Genomic DNA, 27,461 nt, shown 5'->3' with positions numbered 1-27,461 from the left:
ACAACAACCAGTGATAATTTCCTACCATTTTTGTCTGTAACTCACTATTATTTGTCTGTTTTCCTGAGAAACTATCTTGAAGATATCAATAAGTAAAATAACAACCATTGATAATGTACTACCACTTTGTCTGTAATTCAGTATATCCCCCTATTACTATGTTATCCTTCTTTTACTCTTTAAAATAAAAAAATAAAATAAAATGGCTTACTTTTGCATTACAGTAATTCCACCTCAATACAAAAACGCAACAGAAGAAACACCTACTGATACACCCACAAGTCAAGTTCTCTTTACTGCAGAGCTGGGGATTGAATTTAGGGTTTTCATACTGAGTTACATTCTCCAGCTTACCCTTTTTCCCTTCTAAATTTTGAGATAAGGCTTTGCTAAGTTATCCAGGATGGTCTCAACTTACGGAACTCCTGCCTCAGCCCCTGAGTACTTGGGATTACAGGTGTGTGCCGCTGTGTCCAACTCAAGTTCTTAATATGTGTTTGATATAAGAAGGAAAGGAAAATTATATAATCAAGTAAAAAATTATGCATGAAGTCATAACATACTCTAGTGCTTGAAGAATTTCTAAGAAGTTTCACCAAATAAAACTTGGTAATTTAGAGAAGGATTTTATGAATATGTTACATATTATTACATTTCTTCTGTTTCTATGATGTTCTATAGTCCAGGTATCTAGACTACACTGTCAACATTGATAACTTTTATGAATTTTGTAAATGACTGCTATGTAGTTCATGTCCAGTGATAAGTAAGCATGCTGGTGTTTTTAGGAGAAAAGATAGTAAATCAGATGGCCTTGGCCTACATTTCTGAACTATTATCAAACAGATCAGACAAAAACAGATGCAAGAAAAATTCTATTAATTAACCAATAAAATAGCTTCCAACCTGAAGAACCAGAGATCCTGTTTGAATAGGGTGGAGACAGGTGTAAAGAAAATCATCTCAGAGCCTAATTTATTTCTTAGCAAAATTAGCAACCATATGAAAAACTAAAACTTCATAAAAATGGCAATCTAAAGAATGAAAACAAGAATGTACAGTAAAGTGGTGTGTTCATTCATGCCTGCGAAGAGAAGGATGGAAGAGTGCCACAATGTACAGTCAGGACTCCACAGCACTAAACAACTCATGCTGGACCACAAGGAATCTGTATTCATTTGCAGGTTAATACAACCAAAGGAAAACATTCTAAAGCAGATAGAAACCTATTCTCCTATTTAACTTTTCATTAAGAAAAGAAATCTAGCAATTGCCATCAAGAATTCAGTTATTAGTATTTAAATAGCCACTACTTATTTTTTTTAAAGCATCCCTTACCAATCATAAGTCAGAAACGTAGTTTTATATTTTAGGCTAGAAACAGTAGAGGAAAAGCTTCTGAATAAACAGTTTTGTTTTTATAATTTTCTTACCAAACTATTCTCCTTAAAATGACAAATTCCACCAGATTAAAAATCAGTAAGAGAGGCAAACATGATGTGGTCGTCTAAAATTCCACTGCAAATGGTTTAACTGATTTTCTTTCCATTTGCAGGAATATATCTCTAAAAGGAAACTACATTCACACTATGAAGAGAGTTGGGAATAGACTGAAGTAGATCATAGTAAACTTGGAATTTCTCTGAAGTTTCTTGTTTTATTTTAAAAACTCAAGAGTTCTGCATTTTACTTTATTATATATATATATATATATCTACACACACACACACACACACACACACACACACACTTGTTTTATATTTCTTAACTTTAAAGGAATTAATGCTTTAGAAAGATGTATTTCTTTATGGTGTGGCCCCTCTACTTCTAAATACCCCTAATTTGAAAATAAATTAGACTTTACCTAAGAGACGTCCAACCCATATTAGACTTTATCATCGCCAGTAGTAGCACTACAAATTCTTTTAAAACTCTCCTTGTTTATATGGTATTTGCCCTATGCATTGACATATAGTTGCACACCACAAGTGAAAATAAATTTCAAGACACATACACTGAGTTAGGCTAGGACCTGTCTTTGTTCAACCATGGCAAACTACTTCTATGAAAAGACATCCAGAAGAGCAATGACAAGATTGATGGTGATCTCAACTGTATAAACCATTCATACCTAATATCTTGTTCCATAGTAGCAGACAAATAAAACAACTCTTTGGTGCCTTCTGTGATATACAGGGCGCATTACCTTAACCTCTTTGAAATTAATATAGTAGCTAATTTTATAATTCCCAGAACTCTATTAGTATATAGTATACAGCAATGAGATTGGAATATAATTAATTGTTCATGGCTTCAACTACCTGTCCTGGAGCAAATGTTTAAAATGTAAAAATCTATTTATACCTCTCACTTTTTACTAGTGTATAAACGAATTCCACGTCACTTTTCAAAACCCCAATTTCCCCATGGTTCTGGTACTTTACCATCCTTCCTGTTGGACGTGGCCAGCAACTTAAATGTGCCCCACTTTGCACTATTTGGGACAGGCACATGTGCTAAAGGACCTCTGCACCCAGGGCACACCTCGGTGGCTCTCCCTCAAGGAGCTCCCCTTCTGGATGACAGTGATGTAGTGAGGACCCTTACTGAATGTGACCCCGTGGCTTGGCTTTTTTCCAACATTTCTAATATGCAGCTTGTACTAAAATACAAATCTTATGTCTCAGCCCTGTACATGCACAACCAAAACAATGTGAAATAACACTTATTCTCATCTCAGATTTATCACTGTTTCTATGGTATACTATTCTTTTGTGTTGCTAGTTTATCTTTTCACCCATGTAAATGACTTCACAATCCACTAAGAGGTCATTTCCTATCATTTGAAAAGTGTACCCTACCTTATTATATTAGGTTATATAAGATATATACATATAGAGCATATTTTCTTTATTGATGGCTATAAAATAAAGCAGAATCGTATTAATGCACTATACATTTTTAGCTAATCCCCTCATATTACCATACATCTCACTTCTTTATAAAAAGATAAAAATAACACAACATTTTCTTCTGTGAATTCATGCTAACTAATATAAATATGTTCACTGATATTTGAAGATTAATTTTGTGTGTTTTTTGTTATTGCTGATTTATTTTATTTTGAGAAAGGGTCTTCCTACATAGCCCAGGCTGGCCTTAAACTCACTACGTAGCCCAGGCTAAGCCTTCAACTTGTAGTGATCCTCCCGCCTCAGCCTCACAAGTGCTGGGATTATAGGCGTACACCACCACACTCAGCTAGTGTTGTATTTTTTTCCTGGTACATCTCTATGATAAAAGGTAGAAAATTTGTAGGTATACTTCTATTGACTACTTAAATCTACAGGTTCAAGAGCGTTCTACTGCCATTTTTGTTTTTCTCAGTATTTGTAAATTCTTAAATAAGGTTGCTGCTAGCTCCAGCTTTCAGGTTCTATTGACTTCTGAAATAATATTAATGGGATGACAACATTGTGAATATATAAAATTCAAAGCATCAAATTTGCAACATTAGGAGAATTTATATGCTTTTCTGGGGCTTTCCAACCCCCTGCTTCGTATTTCTTCTTTCCCAATCTTCTTTTCCCCAGCTGTCCAGGGAACATTTCAAATGATGTAAAAATCCTACTCAACATCTGCTGATGCCTTGTCATACGTTTAAGTGCACAGGCTTAGCCTGGCATTCAAGAACTTCCTGTATCCAACTGCCACCCACCCCCAACCCCACTTCCTTCCACATTCTCCCCGTGTGCTGCAGTTGAGGCACCGAGAATCATCGCCGCTTCTGACTGCGCTATCACTCCACACATACGTTCATCACTCTACGACAGATTTAATGCTACTGCACTGTTACACGTAGATCTTTCCCATATGGAAAGGAGGAACTGTTCTTTGCCATCAGTTGTAGTTTTATGCCCACAATGATAATCAAAGCACGATACTCCGCATGTACCGAGAAAGCCTACCTGTTCGCTTAATTGGGTTATCCTGAGGCCAGGCATTCTGCATACGTTTCAATTTGTGAGTGTACAATTGGCAGCTAAAGAAACTTCTGAATGGTAATGTGTAGTCTACTTTAACCACTTGTGGAGAATGTGACTGAGACGGATACCTACTACTGCAGAACATTCTGGAGGAACAGAGACATATACACAAAGACAGACTGAGACGCATTTCAAGGAACTGGCCTGGGAGGCTGTAGCGGCTGGCAAGTGTGAAATCTGTGGGACGGATTGGCAGTCTGGACACGCAGGCAGGATTCCACACTGCGGTCTTGGGTCACAATTCCTTCTGCCTAAGAAACCAGTTTTTCCTCTTAAGGTCTTCAACTAATTGAATGAATCTCCTGCATTTAAAGTCATTTGTGCATGCTAACTGTACTGCATTAGGTTTCCTGATGGGAACTTGGCCATCCTAATCATCAGAGGAGCTGGGGTCCTCACTGTTGCTGAGGATGGCTGTGGTACCTTCAGGGAAGCTCTGGTTCTTACTTTGAGCATCGCTTCCTGGCTCCGGTGCAGATCCCTCAGCCTGCCAGCACAGATCCTTCATCCCACTGGCATGGACTTCCTAGATTCCACCACTGACCTTTGGGCTTTCCAGCACAGATCCATGAAACAGCCCTGCATGAGATGTTGTCATGGGTTCTGGGCCTCCAGCTGGACTCGTGGGAGGCACTGTTATGAGCTCTAGGTCTTCAGCTGGACTCATGCAGGACATTTCCGTGGGATCCAGACCCTCAGCTCGATTCCTTGGTCTTAGCGTGTGAATAGATTTCCGGCACTCTGTATATCATTCTTTGGGTGACTATTATAAATAATCTTATAAAATATGTGTCCTGTATTATATTGTTCACCTTGCAATACACCAACACACTAACCATATCTACAAAATACCTTCTCAGCAGTACCTAGATTAGAGTTTGATTAAAATAACTGGGTTTTATAATGTAGCCAATTTGACATGACACTAATCATCATCTTTACTAAGAAATGCACTGCCAATATTTTATCTTGAAGATAAATTAAAATAGGTGAAATAATTTTAAGTGCTTCAAGATGTATCTTTAATAAAGTACATAATATTTATAGCAGTATGCTCAGATCTCATTAATTTGGTAGAAAGAAAAATACTAACTAAATCACATGTGCATACACACAGTTTGAATAAAATGCAGTTTTACCTATCTCGTGACTAATCTCAATTTCTACTTCCATATGGTGTTACCATTTTTCCTTCTTTTTATCTCCCTTCTTCAAAAGTTTCTACTAATCTGGAATTATGCATCAAATAATCTGAAATAAATTTCATTTGTTGGTACAGTTTACCAACTTAATCTTAAAAAATAAACCAATACCCCAAAGGAAATATCATTTCAAGTTATTATGAAAATGTCACTATTTTCTTCACTTGATTTATATAAAACTCCATTGTTTCCTAACAGTCAGTTATTTGTTTCCTAATCCCAAAGAGATACTTGCTTTAAGGCTGCTACATTCAGTTTTCAAGAGTGATCAATCAATTTCTATCTACTGGCTGCTTTTTCACCAATATTAAGAACATTATAGGATTTAGTTTTTTTTTGTTTTTTGTTTGTTTGTTTGTTTTTGTTTTTTTGGTTTTTCTCCGGTACCAGGAACCGAACTCACGACCTTGCACTTGCCAGGCAGGCGCTTTGCCGCTGAGCTAAATCCCCAGCCCTGAACATTATAGGATTTAAACAAACAACTAAAATTAACTTCACTTTTCAGAAAATAACTTGGATTGGACTTTGCATAACTAATTTTTAAATTAATGTATAGAATTTGTTATTTCCTTTCTTCCGTATGTGTGACCAATAAAGAAATCAAGGCGGTCATCATTATTGAGCCTATGAAAAATCTCTGGCAGTATTCTCACTGTTGTAACATAGATCACCTCTTTTAATCTCCACAGTAGCTCTAGGAGTTGACAGCAGTGCTACTCTTCCTATTCTGCTGATAGGAGAATGGATACAGAGAGCAGACATTTGTGGTGGAGATAAAATTCCAACCACAGTAATCTGACTTCAAGTCACTGTTATGTCACCCTGTATCTTTTTTTTTTTTTGGTTTTGGTTTTTCTCCAGTACTGGGAACCGAACTCACGACCTTGCGCTTGCCAGGCAGGCGCTTTTTGCCGCTGAGCTAAATCCCCAGCCCCTTCACCCTGTATCTTTAAAACTTTTTTTTCACTGTTAAAGACTCGCAAAAGAAATTCAAATAGAGCTACCTATCCTTGTTGATATACTTGCTCACTTAACTGCATAGTCAAAAGTAGTTTGGGGCCAGCTTAGTGGCACACCTGTAATTCCAGCACCTGGCAAGGCAATGGCAGGAGAATAATAAGCAAATCTTTTTCCTCACTTTACAAATTAGGAACACACGCACACATCTGTGGAGTCATGCTAACAATAATGACATATTTTCACCATTATCCAGTATAGAAGAGTAAGTATGTTGTTTCCTCTCTATTTACCTTGCCACGTGGTTAATTACTGGAGCAAAGTTGGTTGGGCCGTAGAGCTGTACAGATTTCAGACTCCTGTAATAAGCCTCCATGACCCCTTCGATACCGTCACAGTAGGGGTTTTGAGGGTTGCCGTTCTGTAGAAAGTTATGGGAAAAATGCAAAAGAGATTCTGTGAAGATCTACTGAAAAATTGAAGAGAATAAACACTAATGCAAACAGACATTTTGAAAGAATACTCATTTACAGATTTGTATTAAAAAATGAAGTGTTCAGTAGATGATGATATACCACCCACATTAGAATATGATGACATAAAATGGACTCACTTAAGGTCCAAAACAATCAAAAAGCTGAATATTACACATTCTAGAATAGTATTTTAATTTCATACAGGTTTCTGTCCATGTAAAAAATTCTAAAAAGAAGAAAGCTAAAGAAAAAAAAAGGAGAAGAAAGCCAAAAAATTAGGCCCTGGGGATTTAGCTCAGCAGCACAGCGCCTGCCTGGCAAGTACTAGGTAGCGAGTTTGATTCCTGGTACCGGAAAAAAAAAAAAAAAGAAATCCAAAAAATTAATAGCCGTTATCTCCTCATAGTTAGATACTGGTGACTGTCATTTCAGTTTTCGGCCTATCATATGTTTTCCAATTTCATATATGAAGTGAACATACATTACAATCAGGAAAAATAGGGGCTGGGGATTTAGCTCAGCGGCAAAAGCGCCTGCCTGGCATGCGCAAGGCCGTGAGTTCGGTTCCCGGTACCGGAGAAAAACCAAAAAAAAAAAAAAAAAAAAAAAAAATCAGGAAAAATAAATGCTACTGATTCATATAGAGGAAAAATCTAAAATATCTGCAACAGACATTTTTTGGCCCAAAACTGATAACTGCAACTAGAGAATGGGTCAGAAGAAATATAATTTGGAGAAATATCAAGACAGGATAAAAGGAGAAAAAAAATTCAAAAAAACATATCCACACCGTTCAAGGCAAATGGCATCTGATAATAACAAGCTCTGAGTCTGGGGACAGCACAGACAGAAACCTCTCCTCTGGCCTGTTCATATATTCTGTGCTCTACTGTTATTATATTACACTCTCCTAGTCCAGATTCCACAAATAATATACGTAAGGCAGTGGATTAGTTATTTCTTGCAATGTAACAAATTACCCACAAAGTTATACTTCCTTGTATTGTGGAAGAGAGTAATGAACACTTATCGTCTCACAGATTTTGAGAGGACCCTGGGAACAGTCAGGCGTTCCTTGAGCAGGATCTTCCATGAGGTTGTAGTCAAAATACGGACCGGGGCTGTGGTCATCTGAGAGCTCAATGGAGCCCCAAGGAATGACTTCCAGGAAACCCACATACGTGGCAGCCGCCAAGAGGCCAAATGGACTCTCCATGAGAATGTGTCTCACGTGGCAGCTAAGTTCCCCAAGAGGAGGGATCCAAGAGACAGCGAGAACAAGCACCCCAATGCCTTTCAGGAGATACTCTCAGGAGATGCCCCCCACGACTTCTACTTTAATTCATTCACTGGAAATGAGTCAGAAAGTGTAGCCCACACTCAAGGTAAGAGTCAGAATTAAGCTCTACCCCTGGAAGCACTGTATCCAAAATGGTGTGGGTGTATTTTCAAACACAGTGACAGCAGCTACATTTAAACATAGCAAAAAATTTTAACACATATTTTTACCCAATCATAACTCATAATTAAAATTTGCTGAATTTTATGTGCAAAGCTTTATGCTAATATATTTGTATATATCATATAACAACCCTAAAAAAAAGGTAGGTGAAGTACTGTCTCTATCTTCACTTTGGAGATAAAGAAAGTGAGGAACTGTGAGCTTTGATAGCCCAAAGTAACACAAGTGCAAGATCCAAAAGATTTGAACCCAGGCAGTCTAACTCGAGCTGTCTCTTAAGCAATTTACACCATCACATCCTGACTTCGTGAACATTTTTCAATTCTGGGAGTCTTGGGAACTGAGTCAGATGCTACCAACCACTTCAATCTCTTTTTTTGTTTTGTTTTGTTTTGTTTTTGTACTGGGAATCGAACTCAGCACCTTGCGCTTGCTAGGCAGGCACTTGTGTCGCTAAGCTATATCCCCAGCCCTCAATCTCCCCATTTGGCATAGAACAATATATACCACTTTTTAGTTTTATCTTTTCTTCACACACTTTGATTAACAATGACATAACATTTGAAAACATAAAAGGCCAATTTACATAATAAAATTGGTTACATGAATTTTCTGAAATTAAACTGTAAAAGGAAAGTTTAACGTTTATCACAAAGCAATAAACGGTTGGTTTTAATGTTAATCTGAGCTGACCTATTTAACCTTCCTTTAAATAAGATTTTTATGGTGCTCCTTTCTCCTGATAAAGCATGAAGCTAATTAAAATTAAAACTCATTATGATTTTGGACATATAAAAACATATTTTATATCAGCCTTAAGGGAACCATTACAAAGCAGGATAGTTCTGAGCTGCTTTTTGATCAGCATCCTAGAATTTTACTGAGGGTTTATATTTCTATGAAAATATTTGCTCTATCCCTCTGGAACTGGAATTATAACAAGGTCACCATTTTTTTCTCTTTTTGTAGTGGAAAGTCAATCACTGGATGCTCTGGTCACTGTTATGTATTGTTTAAAGCACTAACATCTGAATCAGTCCTGATATAATACGTTGTTCTAAGGTTTCTTTAAATGCCTTGGATAAGAATATTTTATAACATAACATCGTATCTCCTTTTAAATACACATTTGTGCTACATCAGGATTATTTTAAATCTTGTATAGCTGCCAAGATGAGAGTTTCCTGTATGCAGCTGTAATGAATTACTAAAAGATGTCAAAGGCAGTTTAAAAACTAATTTCTTGGGGCTGGGGATTTAGCTCAGCGGCACAGTGCCTGGCAGGTAAGTGCAAGGTCGTGAGTTCGATTCCTGGTACCAGAAGAAAAAGAAACAAAAAACAAAAAAACCTAATTTCTTGAAATCAATATTTGCTTATAAAACCGATTACAATGTTTATGTGTCATTGAGCCATAAAAATAAAGCTGGATATTTTTTAAAAAAATAAGTGTATTTAATTTCGTTGCTTATTAATGAAAAAGAAAGTGAATTGCCCTATTTCATCATTTTATAGAAGTTTTATAATTCTCTTTTAATTCATAGTTCGTCCCCCACCTTTCCATCCTTCATTCCTCTCTCTCTCTAGAAAGTGAACGTAGGGCCTTCACACTGACCTGCATCTCCAGCCCCCCACCCCTTTCTTACTTTGAATCACGGATCCAGTAACTCTCTAAGTTGTTCAGGCTCAAATGTGATCCTCCAGCCTCAGCCTCTGGGAAGCCTGAGACTGTAGGTATGAGTCACTATTCTCAGCTGCCCTTGTTAGTTACAAAATCCTGTACCGAATATTAACTTGTGAACCTACAGAACAATACAAAGAGGTGAGCTGGAGATGCGCAGTAATCCCACCACACAGACCTCAGTGCGGAGTCCAGTTCTCACCCATCTTCCCTCCTTTTGGTTTTCTTGGAGGTTGTGCTGGAATTTGGATTCAGCCCCACACAGCAAACCCACCGCTTCTGTGGATCCATATTGCCTGTGACACTTTCCACAGCGGTAACAAGCTGGCAAAATACTAGAGAGAAGGCTGCTCTACCTGAAGGGCATCTCCTCCTGCTCAGAGACTGCTTACCATGGGTTAAAGCTGGGAGAGAGCCCCCTTTTCTGAACAAATTATCCACTGAGCTTCTATTTTATGTACAGTATGGTGGTGTTAAAGACTCTCGGTTATTAAATTGTCTGTGTCTGCTTGGAAGAAAAGACATAAACAGAAATACTGAATTGAATGGATTTCTACAAATGCCAAAATCAGTGAAAAATACGCAAGTGCTTTTAGATAGAAGGAGCTCTTATTGGAGAGGTATAGCATTTCTCTGCTGATCAATATGGAAGACCTTCTTTAAGAGGCCCAACTCCTTGCCCGTTAGAAATATTCTCCCAGAGGCCCGCAGGACTGCATTTCAGCACAGCTCCAGAAGGAGCATCGGAGCCCAGAGGGAGCGGAAGGCAATGTCTCAGACTTTACAAACAGAAGCGTCAACGTGGTAGAAAAAGTTTTCCCTTCTTTTCCCAGGGAATCTAGTCTTGTGCATGCCTCGCCTGAGCATACCTGAGACTTTTTTGATAAAGCAAATCTCAATTACGACATCTGTTTAAAACAAAAAGCTCATTTCTTAAAGATTATTTAATTTTCAGATATGCCTCCTTGGCTATCTAAAAATACCCAAGTTTGATGAGAAGACTATTGATAGCAAATCCATAGCAGATATTCTTGCCGTGGGAACAGGAGGGTTTGTTCATGTGAGGTTGTTTATTATCTCATTGACTTGGGAGTCAAGTTTTTGTACTTTCATTTTCAGTACCTATACATGTATTTTGCAGTGTTTATGATGAGTTTAACAGAATACTTGGTATCAAATCAAATACTAAGAAAACTAAAGTTCTTTGAAAGAATTAAAGCAATATCATTTGTCAATACTAAAGTTTAAACTTTTTAAAAATTTTGTGTGTGTGAGTGTGTGTGTGTGTGTGTGTGTGTCTGTGTGTGTTGATACTAGAGATTAATCTTAGGGCCTTCTTACTGAGTTACATTCCTGGCCCTTTCTCTATTCTCTGGTTTTGAGAAAGGGACTCCCCAAGTCACTGAAGGGCCCAGGGTAGGCTCAAACTTGCTATGCCCCTGCCTCAGCCTCCTAGACTGCTGGGGTTATAGGCATATACAACCATGCCCAGTTACACTGAGGCATTCTTATGATGATCAACATAGCCAACATTTTCTTCACCAATTTGGAAGACTCTTTTTCATAGACTCATGAGTGTTGAATTGGGTTGAAGAAAAGCTGAGATGCCAATAATACATCCTCCCAACAGTAGGTTTGGCCTCAAGGAACAAATGTGGAGGTGGAAATAAAGCAGAAAAGGAAAAAGTACAGAGAGACAGGGAAAAGAAAAAAAATTATACACAGGGGTGAGAAGAAGTATGTAGAAGGAAAATTAATAAACCTCATTTAGTTTAACACAATTATTTCTTTTCTAAAGCATTAAAATAGCTCCTGACCTTTTTCCTGAGGCACTTAAGATTTAGGATCACATCAGTGATTTTCATGCTTTTGTAAGTTCCTGGGAGATTTTAATTCTTTACGACACAACGAAATCCCAACGGAGACTCAGTTTTATATGACATTCGGAGTGACATGTGGGCTATTTCATGGACGAAAGAATTAAGCCCTCCAGCAAACTTTCCTGAAATTGTGTGGGTGATGGAATCGAAAAGCAAGAAGTAGTATAGGAAGAAAGATGTAAAAGTACTCCAAAAACATATCTGAGAAAGATAAAGTATATTCATATAAAAGCTTCTAAAATACATATATATAATATATATGTATATATATGTGTATACATATGTGTGTGTGTATATATACACATAGAACTGGTAAAGTATGTATCTGAGTGGTAGGATTACCCCTGCTTTTGTAAGATACAAAATAAATACTGGTTTAATAACCAGTTTAATAAATACTGGTTAAGAGTGCATATCCAAAAGTAAGTCTGATCTGGGTTCAAGTCTTGTCCCTTGGAATTCCAGTCAATTTTGGAGCTTGGGAGTTGAGTCATATCACTCCCAGAGGCAATCTTCTCATCATGGACAATGTCAGTGGTTGAATGTGTCCACCATAACACAGCTGCCGTACAGAAACTTTTTGAAGATTATATATGTCTCAATACTCAGTAATTATTGTGTGTCTAGTACTATCTCACTGAACACCACTTAACCCTGATCTATCTTACCCCAAAAAAACAAAACTATTGTGGAAAAAAATAATACTAGTTGAGAAATCAGCATCATCACTGATGTAGTAACTGCTGCTCCCAACATCAACGTGGGAGACTGTTGCTCACAGATTTAAAATAGCATGTCTCTTTATATGTGCTGTGCCACTGTAAGGGCATGCCTGAGACTGGGTAATTTATAAACAACACTAATGTGGCTCCAGCAGGTTCTGCTTTCTGGTGAGGGTGAATCCGCCAGGTTCAACTACCATGAAGACCGCTGTGTCCCCTTATAGCAGATGGACAAGGGACCAAGCACAATGTAAAGTCTTTGTGATAAAAGTCACAATTCCATTTAGGAAGGAGGTGCTGTCATGGCCTAATCAACTCCTACAGACCCTGTTTTTTATTTTTACTTTTTATATTTTTTATTTTTTGTTTTTTTTTTCCAGTACCGGGAATCGAACTCATGACCTTGCACTTGCCGGGCAGGCGCTGTGCCACTGAGCTAAATCCCCAGCCCCCAGCCCCTGTTGTTTTAATGCTCTCACCTGGTCCTCGCTAGAATTTTGGAGTGGACCCATCAAAACCACAGCAATCTCTATGCCATAAAGAGCAGATTGAGGTAAAAATGACAGGAAGAAGTGGAGGGAAAGAAAGGCAAAACACGTAAGGTGTGAAGAAATGTAAGCAAAGAAAATTAATAAACCCAATTTAGTTTAAAACAATCATTCTTTTTCATAGGCATTGAGAAAGATAGGGGATTAAGAATAGCCACATACTCTTTGACATTCCTTCCACTGAGAGAGGAAAATTAATGCCCCTACCTTGAACTTGGGCTGGCCTTAGCAACTTACTTAACCAACAGAATGTGCAGAAGTAACATTTTGGTATTTCCACACCTATGTTGAAAGAGTCCTGGAGTTTCTGGTTCAGACTCTAAAACATGCATTCTGGGAAAGCTGGATGCCATGTAGAACTCTGACTGTGCTGAGGCCAGCACTCCAGGAGGACGCCCAGGAGGATGACACAGACAGAAACATGGGATGAGAGAGAGATGTCCAGGTCACGCCAATCTGTCCTCTCAGGTCTGGACCCAGACAGGAAGTCACCAGCTTAGGGGAAAAGGCTAGCTCCAGATGACATGACATGCCGAAGACCTTGAGATGTGACCCTGGGGAAACGATTCCAGCCACCTCTCACTATTCAAGACCACGGCTCATGGCCCAGACACTGCAAAGAAGAAATGTGCTGCTCCAACTCCAGACCTACGAATCACGAGCAAGTGGAATGATGTGGTATTCTACCCCTAAATTTTAGGGACATTTGCTATGCAACAATAGATAACCAGAACAGACCATATTTATAAATCACACGCACTTCAGTTGGGTTTATGAATAATTACTAAAAGTGAGCTGAGTCCATGGTCACCAAGCTCTGCTACATAAAAGGGTAAAGAAGAAGTAAAAAAATCAATATTAAAAGACCCAACATTTTTTTCAAATACCAAATCTTGCTGTAGTCTTACCAAAGCGAATTCATGCGATATCCTTCCATCTGGAGGCAGTTTTGCACCAAAACCCAGAGCCGGGAACATCTTATCACTGTCATAATCCTGGACGATTTCTCCTACAGCCTTGAGGGCCATGCCGTAAGCATTGAGCTGATAAGGGTTCATGTAGTGGAGAGAAGTGGGCTGGGCTGGGTTGCCTGGCGGCAGAAAAACACTTCCCATGTAAATAATCAGGCTAAGGCTACTTCTGTGACCTTCTTTTTGATGTCCATTTCAGAATGAAATGGTCAACAATTATGTTCTTCTCTCTACATCTGCTGTGTTACTCACAGCTTCTTTTTGGATGCAGACTAACATGAAAATATCCGCTATCATTTTATACCCACAGAAAGTTTCTCGAAGAAATGCCAAAGCGTATGCAGAATTTTCCAGAAATTATTCCTTAACCAATGTCGTAGGCTATTTTTGAGTTTCCACTCTAGAAGTATAAAATTTTGCTAGTCTTATTTCATAACATAAATACCTTTTTTTGGTTTGTTTTGGTTTAAATCATGAGTCCTTAGCATGAGTTCTAATCCTGATAATCAGAGGACCCAAGTAATTTAATGGGGTTCAATAAATACAAGGCCTTCCTTACGTTGTATTCAAATGTGAAATGAATATTTGAGAAATATCCCTGTTTATCACTTTAAAAAGGAAAGCATAGTGATTTTCAAACTCAAGCTGCGTATCTAGATTGGAAAATATTATTTTATTTTAAAGATAAAAGAATGAAAACATATTAGCAAACACACATACGTTTACAAAATAACACAAAAACAATGCAAGCTATTGTATTGAATTGCGGTGATAGGAAATTAACAATGGTTGTTGTATTACATAGTGATATCTTCAAATGGGTTACTCAGGTAAACAAATATAGACATGTGAGATTGATCAAACAATTAAACATTAACTGTTCCTTTCAATAAAGCAAGAGAAGTCAGTAGTACAACTCTGTCAGCTACCCTGTGTACACAAATATACATAATTTTCCCCTTCTTAATTTTCTCTGTTCCCTCACCCCAATTGCTCTTTACTTTTGAGCAGTTTCCTTTCATTTCACAATGGTTATCATACCTCCTAATTTTTATTCACTCTTTCAGTTTCTTTTTTTTTTTTTTTTTGGTTTTTCTCTGGTACCGGGAACCGAACTCATGACCTTGCGCTTGCCAGGCAGGCGCTTTGCCGCTGAGCTAAATCCCCAGCCCCCACTCTTTCAGTTTCTTACATTAGTGAGATAATAAGTTATTTACACATGCGGGTCTGATTTATTTCACTTATGAGTCTGGTCTCTAGTTGTGTCCATTTACCTATAAAAGCCTCAAGTTTATCTTTCTTTATAGCTGAGTAATATTCCACTATATAAAAATACCACAACTTTTTTATCCATTCCTCAGTGGATGGGCATTTGGGTTGCTTCCATGATCTAGCTATTACAAACTGCACTGTTACAAACACAGGTACATATATATCACTGTGATATGATATTTTCAGCTCTTCTGGGAAAATACCCATAGGGGAATAGCTGGGTTGAATGGGACTTCTAGTCTTAGTTTACTGAGGAATCTCCAAACTGATTTCTACAGTGGTTTCACCAGGCTACACTCCCACCAGCAGTGGAGAAGAGTTCCTATTTCTCCACAGTCTTGCCAGCATTTGTTACTTGTTGTAGATTGGAAAGTAATATTTAGATTTTCTAACTAGACATTAAAGTAGGAGCCACAGAACAAGAGCCTAGTCTCAACATTTTTAGGAAACGATTGTAAAGTAAATGCTAGCCTAGTGCCTATTGGGAAGCTATAATAAGATTTGTGTTCAAAAGTGATTAAAACTAATAAAGCACCATAGACTTGTGAGCTTACCTACTGTTAAATTGTCTGAGTTACCCACAAGTTCTATGTTACTAAAATGATTATTCTATGTAGTATGTTGTGTCTGAAAGGAGATGAAATTGAGAGAGAATATCATGTATGTGCATCCAGCTATAACACATTGAGGTTCACATTGTTACCATAATTACCAGCACAAAACAGCCAGAAAGTCCCCTGAACATCTCAAGTGAAAGTGCAAAGTGAAATGGGACTTGTAACAGCATGTAAAGCTCAATTCCACATTATAGGACTGCCTGAGGAAGGAAAGCCTTAGGGCAGAATTTCTCTCTGATAAGACAAAAAAAAATAATACATAAGAATTTGAGATCCTGACAGAAAATAAAGGAGTTACCTCCCCTTGGCTTATCGTACATATAATTTTTGTCCTAAAAATAATTCAGGGCACACATACATTTCTTACCAGCATTCAAATTCTGATTCCGTATGACAAAATTTCTAAAAAGTGTCTTCTGACCAAGATGTCCTAGAATTTACCTCAATCTTAGGAGCTTTTCTGCCTGACTCTAATCTCATTTTTCTTAAAGCATTTACTTTATAAAACCTGAAATTTTTTTTTTGGCTGTACTGGGGATTGAACCTAGGAACTTCCCACTGAACTACATTCCCAGCCCTTGTGTATTTTTGAGATAGGGTCTTGCTGTGTCACTTAATTGCTTTCATTTTTCCCTTTTAGAAGTAAACTTCAGGCTGGGGATATAGCTCAGTGGCACAAGTGCCTGCCTGGCAAGCACAAGGTCCTGAGTTTGATTCCTGGTATTCCCCCCACCACACCCCCCAAAAAGAAAAAAGAAGTAAACCTCTATAACCAAGGAATATCGTTCTCAAGGACCTGGGGTCTGCTCTTTTGAAATACATCATCAAGGAAAACAACAGACAGCACCCCTACCTCCCTCTCTACAGAGAACAAGCATTGGAAGCTCAAGGGAGCACCCCTTCTCCTAGCCTCTGCACCCACTAACTGCCACTAGCAAGCACGGACGGCCTAGTCACATGGACCACATCCCTGTGAATGTGCCTGCCCTTCCCTGCACCACTCCACCAGGCACTGACAACCCGCAGCCTCTTGTATCAGAGCTGCCGAGTTCCATTTCTCTTCCCTATTTTCATGGCCTCCATCTCTAACGCAAGAGTGTGGAATAAAGTCTTTTGTCTTTTTCAACTGTACCAATTTTCTTCCCTCCAAAGTAGATACTCTGCCACTTGTTCAAATATAAGAAATACCATTATGGTTACTTAGCACAACTTTAAAATATAAGAAACATTGCTGCCATTGTCAATATGGCAAAGAAGAATAACTAAGTCACTACAAAAGAAAATAATTTTTTAAAGTATCATTAACTCCACCCCATGTCTTTACATCTTATGTATCATACAGGAGGAACCTAGCGTACCAATCTAAAGGTGTTGCCTATCTCTCTCCAGAATTTCATTCTTTTACTTATTTTAGATATAACTACCTAGCGGGATGGTGGGATGTACACTTTGCAAATATTTTGTGTATTTGGGGAGTTGAATTTTCACTGGATACTTATTCTTCCTTTCTTCCTGGATTGAACTCAGGACCACTGGGCTACGTCCCCATCCCACCCTTGGTTATTACGGATCTTGCTAAATTGCCTGGGAGAAACTTGAACTTATGGTCCTTGGGCTTCAGCTTTCCATTGTTCTGGGATGAGAGGCATACTTTCCTGGTAGTGTTCATTGAAACATGTTTCGATTTTAATGAAGTTAATTTATCTACTTTTACTATTACTGCCATGATATTGGTGTCAAAATAAGAATCAAGCGCCACACCCAAGGTCATAAAGGCACATCCTCACACTTTCTTCTGAGAGTTTCAGAGCTGTAGTTCTTACATATAGGCCTGAGTTCCATTTTCAGTTCATTGTGGAATATGATGTTAGAGTCTCATTCCATTCATCTGCCTGTAGCTACCCAGCTGTTCCAGCATTGCTTGTTGAAAAAACTATTATTCCTTCTCACACTGAATTGATCTCATGTTCTTCTTGATAGCAGCTGATCTTAGACACAGGTTTATTTCAGCAATCTTAATTCCATTTCATTGATCTTATATATCGATCTTTAAGCCAGTACCACACCGTTTTGATCATTGTTGCTTTACAGAAAGTTTTAAAAGTTGAAAATGTGAATTTTCCTACTTTATTGTTCTTATTCAAATTTTCTTTGGCTTGTATAGATCCCCTGCAATCCCACAGACTTCCATATGATTTTTTCATCCTTAAAAAAAAAGGCTTTTCAAATTTTGATAAAGATGGTATTGTGTCTGTCAATTACTCTGAGGAGTATTGCCACTATAATACAATGTTGGGTCTTCCAATCCATGAACATGGTTTATTTTTCTATTTATTTAGAATTTCTATTTATTTAGAATTATTAGAATGTATTTTGCCAATTGTTTTCAAAATATAGCTGTCAAAGTATGTTTTGAACTGATTTTGTTAAATATATTCCTAGTTATGTTATTCCTTTTATATTATTATAAATGGAATTTTCTTAATTTCCTTTTGGGTTTCTTAGAATTATGTACAAAAAATTGATTTATGTACAAATATGTAATTTACCTACTCTCATGCAACCTTGCTAAATGTTTGTATTAGTGTAACAGACTTTTAGCAAATTATTCAGGATTTTTATAAATAAGATCATACTACCTGCAAATATATATAGTTTAGCTCTGACCTTTCCAATCTGGATATTTAATTTGTTTCTCTTGCCTACTTCCAGGGTCACAATCTTTAGCACAATATTGAATGGAAGCGGTCACAGCAGACAAGACATCCTTGGCTTGTACCGCACCTCAGGCGAAAACGTTTCCAGCTTTTCACCATTAAAGTATGATGTTAGCTCTGAGTTTTCTATAGATTCCCTTTATGAAGTTAGGGAACACTATTTCTAATGTGTTGAGTGTTCTTAATCATGAACATCTGTTGGACTTTGCCAAATGCTTTTTTTTTGCATCAATGGGACTGGCATACTGTTTTTGTGTTTTCTTTTACTGAGGGTATACTGCATTATTTGATTTTTGAATACTGAACTAACTTTGCTGGGATAAACCTTATTTTGTTAGATGATATAGTTCTTTATATGTTACTGAATACAATTTGGTACTATTTTGTTGAGGATTTTTTTCCTTCATGTCTATAAGATATACTAAATCTTCATTTATTATTTTTTTCTTTTCTTGGAATGTCTTTGCTGGTTTTGGTAGCAAAGTAAGAACAGCCTTGCAAGGTAAACTTGAAAACATGCCCTTTTCTATTTTTTGCAAGAGACTGTGAAGAATTGGTATTATTTATTATTTGACTATTTGGTAGAATTCATCAGTGAAACTATCTGGGCCTCAGCTTGGCTAGACAAACTTTGAGGCTAATATTTTGGTTTCTTTGTTTCTTTTAATTATGAATTCATTTTCCTCCTGTGGAAATATGCAGACTGTTTATTTGCTTGTAAATAAATTTCAGTAGCTTGGATTTTCCTGTTACACATTTTCACTTTCCTTAGCTGTACTATAATTTATTAGTGAACCAAAATTAGTTTTTAAAACAAGTTGTACTTTATCTCTTTATCTTTGATATTTACTGAATGAAAATATAAGAATCATTCATTTGAAGGTATAATGTTAGAGAATATACTTAAGACATAGTGAAAAGTGAGCTGAATTACAGTTCAGTCTCCTCATCTGCAGTTCCACCTCTAGAACTAAGAAGCCAAGACGTACTTATTAGTAAACAGATTTTTCTATGTCTGTTTCATTCTGTATCTCATATTCAGGAAATCGGCATATTCAGAGGAATTTTGCGTTTAGTGACCTCTGTGAAGCTTTTTCCCCTAAAAAATTGTATTATTTTGTGAAATATGCATAAATATGAGAGTAATGGGAACTAAAGGAAATATAATTTGAGATACACGGACATGACAATATAGTAATTTAAAAACAAAAACAAAAAGCCTACAGGTGCTCTTCAACCTAAAATGGAGCTATGTCTGAATAAACCTATCTCCAGATGAAAATACCATAAATCAAACATACACTTAATGCACCCAACCTACAGAAAGCCATAGCCTAGCAACCCAGTAAACTATGCAGCCTGAGTTGTTTCCTCTTGTGATTGCAGGGCTGACTGGGTGCTGGGACTCACTGCTACTGCCCAGCGCTGAGAGAATACTGTGCCTCTCCTAGTGTCTCAGAACTGATCTCACGCAGTCAGTGTATTGGAAACGAAGTTGGTTCAAAATAAAATTAACTGTCTAAATTCTCTTCCCTGAAGTGCTGCATATATGAATCATCAACACCCATATATTGGATATTATATGTCAGTCCTTTTTAATGAATTAGATAAAAGGGTGATAATATCAGTATTTCTACTTTTGTGGTACTGGGACTGAACCCAGGGCCTTTGCACTGAAATACATCCTTGGCTTCCTATTTTAAAATTTTGAGACAGGTTCTTCTTAAGTCACTAAATTGCCCAGGCTGGGTTGAATCTGTGAGCTTTCCAGACATGCAGAATGCTGGGCTTACAGGTGTGTACCACGAAGGTAATGTGACTAATTCTCTAAAATAATTGAGAGCCTGTGTGGAGAAAAAGGAACAATTCTACACTGTTAATGGGAAGGTAAACTAGTACAATAATGATGGAAATCATTATGGATATTCCTCAAAATACTAGAACTAGAAATTCCATTTGACCTAGCTATTCCCCTTCTAGGTACCTTCCTAAAAAACTTAAAGACATCATATGACATGATCCATGCATGCTCATGTTTACAGCAGCGTAATTCTTAATAGCTAAATCTGGGAAGCACTCTATCTGCCCATCACTGGATGAAGAAATAAGGAAAACGTGGTATTTACTCACAATGGAGTACTGCCCTGCCATAGAGAAATATAAACTTGAGTCATGCATAGGAAAATGGTTGTACCCTGAGACCACAATGTTAAGGGAAATAAATCAGACACGCAAGCTTAAACCAGCCACACAGCTTAAATATTAATTTTTCTTCTTATATGAGAAACTCAGAGGAAAAACAAGGAACAAAATAAAATATGGATAACAGAGAGTAGAGAGATAGATCTTTCTTAAAGAGGAAAGGGATCAAGAGATGGAGGAGGAGGGATGGAAGGGATATAAGAAAAGAAAAGAAGTGGGACAGTTATGTGTATGTACCAACTCCATATAAGGAATGTAAGCACTATATACTGCAAACATGTACCAAAAAAAAGGGAAAGGGATGAAAGGATGAGTGGAAGGAGCAAAAGGGGAGGGAAAGTGGATGAAAAAAGGGATTACGATGTGTTCTGTACGTTTACTAACTTCCCACATGAAATGTAAACATTATGTACTACATACATGAACTGATAAAATGTTAAAAAATAAAGTAAAAATTTGTGTAAAGTACATGCAGTGTTGACATACATTAACACAGATGAATACACAATAGTGCTATAAAATGAGGCTTCTACAAGACACATTTCAGTAGTGTAGTTATAGGTAGAAAAGAATAAAAGAATGAGGCAGACATATACAATTGTTTTAACTAGATCGAAACTTTACATCCTTTTAAAGTACATTTAAAACAAAATGACAATATTTCAACATTTAATAAATATTTCTATTATACTTCTTGTAGTCCTTTTGTATATCTGAACTATTGTGCAATGTTAGAAAGAAAAATTTTTAATGAAAAAGGCAAATTATTTATTAAAAATATGTAATATTTCAGAAATATGTAAAGGAGGAATGAAATTTCTAACCCTCATGAAAATAATTTTTTTTAACTTAATTGGGGATAATCTTTATCAGGGAATAATCATAATACTTACCATTTGATGCTGTAAAATCAATAGCCACTGTGAAGTTGATTTGCGTTCTAGAATATAAGCAAAGAAGAACTATTAATAAATATGAAGGGAGTTTGTTTTCCATTTGTGTTATTTTTTTAGTGTCACTGATTTTCTTCAATATTAATTAAGGCAAGTATGTTGTACTAAATAATGGACATCATTTGGTAGGTTTTGTAACAGAAAATGCACCCACTCCACCAGTATACTTCAGTTTCTTAGTTGCCCAGGTAATAGTAGTTCTTGCTCCAGTTTGGGCTGCTTCTGTCTCATAGAAGCTGCTGATCACTGTGATGCATAGCTGGTCACTACGATGCACACTGCATAAACCAGTTCCCAATTGACAAGCCATTCTGCCTCTTTACTTCCTCCTTGCTCATATAAGCCCTAGACCACCAGGGATCAGGGTCTGATATTCTGGGAATGATCCTGATCAGTGCCCATCGACAAAATCGTTTCTGTGTTTCTGCTTGCCACCCCATCTGGTGCACTGTCCAGGAAGACCAACTGTGCTGACCTCCTTGATCATCAGTCAGGGACCTTGTGGACACAGCAAGGAATTCTCCAAGTCCCAATGGAAAGCACGCCCTTGAGATTTCTTGAGTGCCCTCAGAGGTCTGGAGGAGGATTCCTGGCTTCCTGCTTTAGTGGCTTACATTGGACCCCAAAGGGAGGAGGATGTAGTATGTCTGTCTGCCTGCCTGGCTGATTCTGCTAAGACCCTCAGGGGTACCCCAGTTACTTAGCGAATCCTGCTCAGTTTGAACTGAAGAGCTTGATCAACTCTTGTTAGTTAAGGCCACACTCAAGGGAAGGGAGTTGGAATGTTTAACCTCTGGGTGACTGCTGAATCACTGTGTGAGTGAAGCAGACAGTGTAAGCAATAGGCTGCTCCATCTGTGCACCAAGACTGGGAAGCACTGGTCACAGTGGCTGATTGGGCCCTTAGCTGCGGTTCTGTGGCAATCCACATATATGACAAAATGGAGGCACAGCACCCTCTTTGGCTAAGCTGCACCTAAGTCCTGGGGAGGGGTGCAGCCAGGAGGGCATCTGAATGGTCTCTCTCTAAGGGACACCCACCCTGTCTGTTGCACCATCATTCAAGGGTACACAGCATACACCATAGGGAGATACAACGGGAACTAATTAGTTAAAGCCAGCAGTCCCTGACTGCCGGAAAAGGAGCTTTCATGGAGTTAAAAATGAAACCAAAGCACTGCCTCCATCTCAGTGAAAAAAAGAAAGATGACCACTGCTCTGAGAATTCCACCTTGGCACCCTGGTCAGCTGCCACAGTTGCTGCCAACACATATAGCTTTCATGCCTGCTCCGACTCGTCTACTTCTAGTCAGCTGAACTGGTTCCAGCTAGCCATCGCCTGCATTCAGCCGCAGAGGCCCTCCTTCCAGAGCCTTCTGCTTACACACCTATCCTGGTCAGATGGCACCATCTAATGCCCACCTCAACAACTCCTTCTGAGTTCCACATTTTGACTGAGGAAAAAGTAGACCGTCAGCCCTGACAAATACTCATGCCCAGCTGGGCCTAAATAGATAGAACAGACTGAGCTCTATCAAATTGGGCCCCCAAGAGCCTGTGGTCATTGCAACAGTTGGGGGCAAACCTGTGACTTTTTCTTTTTTTTAAAATTTATTTATTTGAAAGAGTAAAAGAAGGATAACATAGTAATGGGGGATTTACCAAATTACAGACAAAGTGGTAGGACAATATCAATGGTTGTTATTTTACCTATTGGTATCTTCAAGATAGTTTCTCAGGAAAACAAACAGACAAATAATAGTGAATTACAGACAAAAATGGTAGGAAATTATCAATGGTTGTTGTACTATACTTTGCCTGTGACTTTTCTAGTAGAAAATGAAACAGAACTCTCTGCCTTCAAAAGTTCCCTGTATCAAAAAGTTACCATCACTGGGGAAACTGGGACTCTTCTGCCAGGAACAAACTTACAGCCTTGGAGGGCATCTCCTCTCCACCAAACCAGTCAGTTCCCCTCTCGTTAACCCTGCACTTTCAACTTTGACTGTTCCCTGAGAGAAAGATGATGCCTGCATCAACCTGAGAAAGGTAACGGCAATCACAAAGTGAAGGTAGAAAGTGGGGGTAGAAATAAAGACTCACTACCGGGTCTGGCCATCACCCATGCTGCCTACCATGGCCCCTACTGCTGTCAGATATCACAGGAAACACAAATGGGCCACCAGCCTGACAGACTGTTAATCAGCTTGGGCAAGATCTCCATGCTGTCAACAACACAGGCATCACCTGACTTTCTGTGGTTCCCAACCCTTGCACCCTTTTTGGACTGTTACTCAGGTGCCACAAGGGTTTAGTGAACTCATCCATTATTTTCAGGGGAGCTCTGACAACAGATTTGGCTGTTGTGAGACAGCCTGTTTCTTTGTCCCTTCCACAGCTCTGTCACTGTAAATTCCATCCTGGGGCAACCCCCACCTACATCAAACAGTAGTCCATGTCACAAGATGCTCAGTTAAAAATTTAACCACACATTCAGAGGTTTCAAAACAGCAAAAGGTTTATAGACTGTCAAACTGCTAAAATACACCTCTGCTGCCTGTAAAGCCAGTTCAAGATCTCTGAGCTGCCAATGCCACCTTAATTACCCTCCGAATGCATTGCCTCAGTCTTCTGCCACCCACAGCCTGCTGGTACACCTGCCTGGACCTAAAGAATGCCTTCTTCTGCCTTCCTTTGGCTCCTGTCAGCCCATGCCTCCTTGCAAAGACCCCCATTTTGGACTCAAAAGCCAACTGACCTGGTCTCAACCTCCCTGGGGTTCAAAAAATGAAATGTTTCCTCTTCACTTCTTTTTTTGGTTTTTTTTTGTTTTTCATTTTTCTTCCGATACCAGGAATCGAGCTCACGACCTTGCACTTGTCAGGCAGGCACTTTGCTGCTGAGCTAAATCCCCAGCCCCTCCTCTTTATTTCTGATTGATGATACCCAGGCTTCCTGCTGGAAAGGCACAAAAGCTCTGCTACAATACCTGCAGAAACTACTTACAAGAAAGTCCGCAAATTTCCTAGAGCTGCTGGCTTCTACAAAATCTGCATCCTTGTTCACAAAAACCATAATGCTTACTCAGACTGTCAGCCTCTGGGTGCTCCCAGTGGTCCACCAGTGTAAATACTTGGATTTGATTGCTAAGGGCTGCCTCCCCCTCTTTGTCTCCATGCTCTAACTGCCACTGTCCTTCTGATCAAGAAAGTTGACAAGCTCAACTTAGGCTGACACCTAACTGTCCAGGTGCAACATGCTATACTGGGATAAACTATTCTTAAAAATGGATCTCCTGACACATGCTGAGTACACCTTGTTTAATGGATGAAGTAACTCTGCTAAGAATGATGCCTGACAGGCTAGATAATGCTGTGGTCACCTTGGACAAAGCTGTTTGGCCAAAACTCTCCTGCAGGTATGATGTGCACAACAAACTGCTTCCTGCAGGTGTTTGGAAACCTGCCTCCAATGCAAAATAATCCAGTCCAGAGACCTAAGCTACACTGTGGATCCAAGTGACTGAAACATCAACCCCAGTCAGAAAAACTTTACCTGGTATTCTTGGGAGATCAGAGCCAGACCTGCCCACTGCTTGTTCTGCAAGCTCAAGCTGCAACGCTGGCACCTGTACCCCTGCAGCCAGCTCAGGCTTCAGCATTTGTGTCACTGGCCCTGACCTCATGTATTATAGTGGACTCTACCCATTTAAAGATATATAGATAAAAACCAAACTGCATGGGAAATACTTCAGGCAGGCACTTGTGCACTGAGCTATATCCCCGGCTGAGAAACACTTGGAAGAATCATCAACTGGGATCTCATCTTACTGAAAAGTTTTTGCACATCAAAAGAAATCACCAACAGAGTGAAAAGAAAACTCAAGAATTGGGAAGAAATTTTAGCCAAGTGTCCCTCAGACAAAGGACTTCTATCTAGAACATATAAAGAATTAAAACAAGTCAGGCCCCTAAAATTTGGAGACCCAATAAAAAATGGGTATCTGGGATGAATACATACTTTTGGATGAAGAAATAAAAATGGCAAATAAATATATGAAAAATGTTCAACAGCACTGTTCATTTGAGAAATGCAAATTAAAACAACGGAGATTCCATCTCACCCCAGAAAGAATGGCTATGATCAAGAAATCAAACAATAACAAATGTTGGTGGGTCTGTGGGGAAAAAGGAACCCTTCTCCTTTGCTGGTGGGAGTGTAGACTGGTACAACCACAGTGGAAATCAGTGTGGAGACTCTTCAAAAAACTAGGATTAGAGGTCCCATTCAACCCAGCTGTTTCCCTTCTGGGTATTTTCCCTGAAGAAATGAAAACATCATACCACAGCAATATATGTGCACCTATGTTTATAGCTGCACAATTTGTAATAGCTAAATCTTTGAAACAACCCAAATGTCCATCAACTGAGGAATGGATAAAAAAGATGTATTCTTATGCAGTAGAGTACTACTCAGCTATAAAGAAAGATAAACTCAAGGATTTTATAGGTAAATGGGTAGAACTAGAGACCATACTCATAGGTGAAATAAATCAGACTTGCATGTGTAAACATCATACTGTCTCCCTATTGTAAGAAACTGAAAGAGTAAGTAAGATCCAAGAGGTAAAACAGATACAGTGAAAGGGAAAGAAACTCTTCAAAAGGAAAGAATAACTGGGATGAGGGAAAAGATAAAAGAAGGAAGGGGGAAAAAAGATACACATATATACACAAGATAGCTAAGATAACTGTACCACTAATTTCTATTACTTCATTGAAAGGAACAGTTAGTGCTTATATTGTCTGATGCGATCAGTTGTACATGCCTGTCCCTGGTAATCGGAGCAACTACTTTGAAGATAACAACATGCAATATAATAACCATTGTTAATTTCCTAACATCTTGTTTTGAAATTGTGTATCATTTTTATTGTTGTCTCTTTAAAATAAAAAAAGATATATGGGTTACACAGAAATAAAACATAACCCTACGGAAACAGCTTTTAACCAGTGAAAAGACCAGCTATATCTGCAGACATTCTTGCACACACATACAACCCAGGTGAATATTTACAAGTTTCAGAAATCCAACCTTAGATCCACTGGAAAATTTACCTGGACACTTCCTCCAAGGCTCACTTTAAAGAAGCAATGCACTCAATGCCTGCTCTGGTCACTGTAGATGCTGACCATTCCCCGCATGGCTGAAGCTTGAGGACAGCATTCACAGGACTGCTCCATACCTAATCCCTTTGATTTTTGTGTCTTTTCAGGCTGCTTGCCACAGTCCTTGCATCCCTGACTCCCTGCTAGCTGTGTTTTTTTGTTAATTGACCTGGATTCTGCTTACCCCAGTCCCTGTTTCCCTGTTGCTAGCTAGCACTGTTTTTTTTGTTGGTTTGGTTTTTCTTTTGCCTTAAACTGTGTGGATGGTTGCCCCGAGAGAATAGAATAATCAATCAAACACTTGACCAAGATTTGATAAGCATTCAAGACACAGTGGACACTCTCCTAGATCAGATTAACACGATCACTCCCTTGCCAGAGTAATGTTACAGGACAGGCCTGAATTGTGTCTCTTCCTAAAAACCACCTATGGAAAAACTCTGTAATAAGACAATCTTGGGGTGCTTGGGTAGGGCCCATCCTAGGATCGCTGACAACCCTGGTGTTACTGGTTCTAGCTGGGCCTTGTATCAGAAGATCACATGTAATACACCCAGGAAAGAGTTGCTAAGGAAACTAAGGAGGAGGG

The 27,461-nt window shown here is 38.5% G+C and overlaps 1 protein-coding gene across 1 annotated transcript in view; it reads right to left on the bottom strand.

Moving 5' to 3' along the window:
* The window catches only part of Cpne8 (copine VIII), a 191,003-nt gene that overhangs the window by 19,489 nt on the left and 144,053 nt on the right, over window positions 1-27,461 (bottom strand). Inside the window, exons 17-19 of the mRNA XM_005407109.2 lie at window positions 21,645-21,691; window positions 13,881-14,062; window positions 6,499-6,626 (exon numbers count right to left, since the gene is read on the bottom strand). Coding sequence (XP_005407166.2) covers window positions 6,499-6,626; window positions 13,881-14,062; window positions 21,645-21,691 — 357 coding nt within the window. The remainder of the gene's footprint in view (window positions 1-6,498; window positions 6,627-13,880; window positions 14,063-21,644; window positions 21,692-27,461) is intronic.

The sequence above is a fragment of the Chinchilla lanigera genome, unplaced genomic scaffold, assembly GCF_000276665.1.
Source record: "Chinchilla lanigera isolate Chin_1 unplaced genomic scaffold, ChiLan1.0 scaffold00104, whole genome shotgun sequence".
Classification (NCBI taxonomy): domain Eukaryota; kingdom Metazoa; phylum Chordata; class Mammalia; order Rodentia; family Chinchillidae; genus Chinchilla; species Chinchilla lanigera.
Note: the sequence above shows the minus strand (reverse complement) of the source record. Positions and strands in the feature narration are given on the sequence as shown.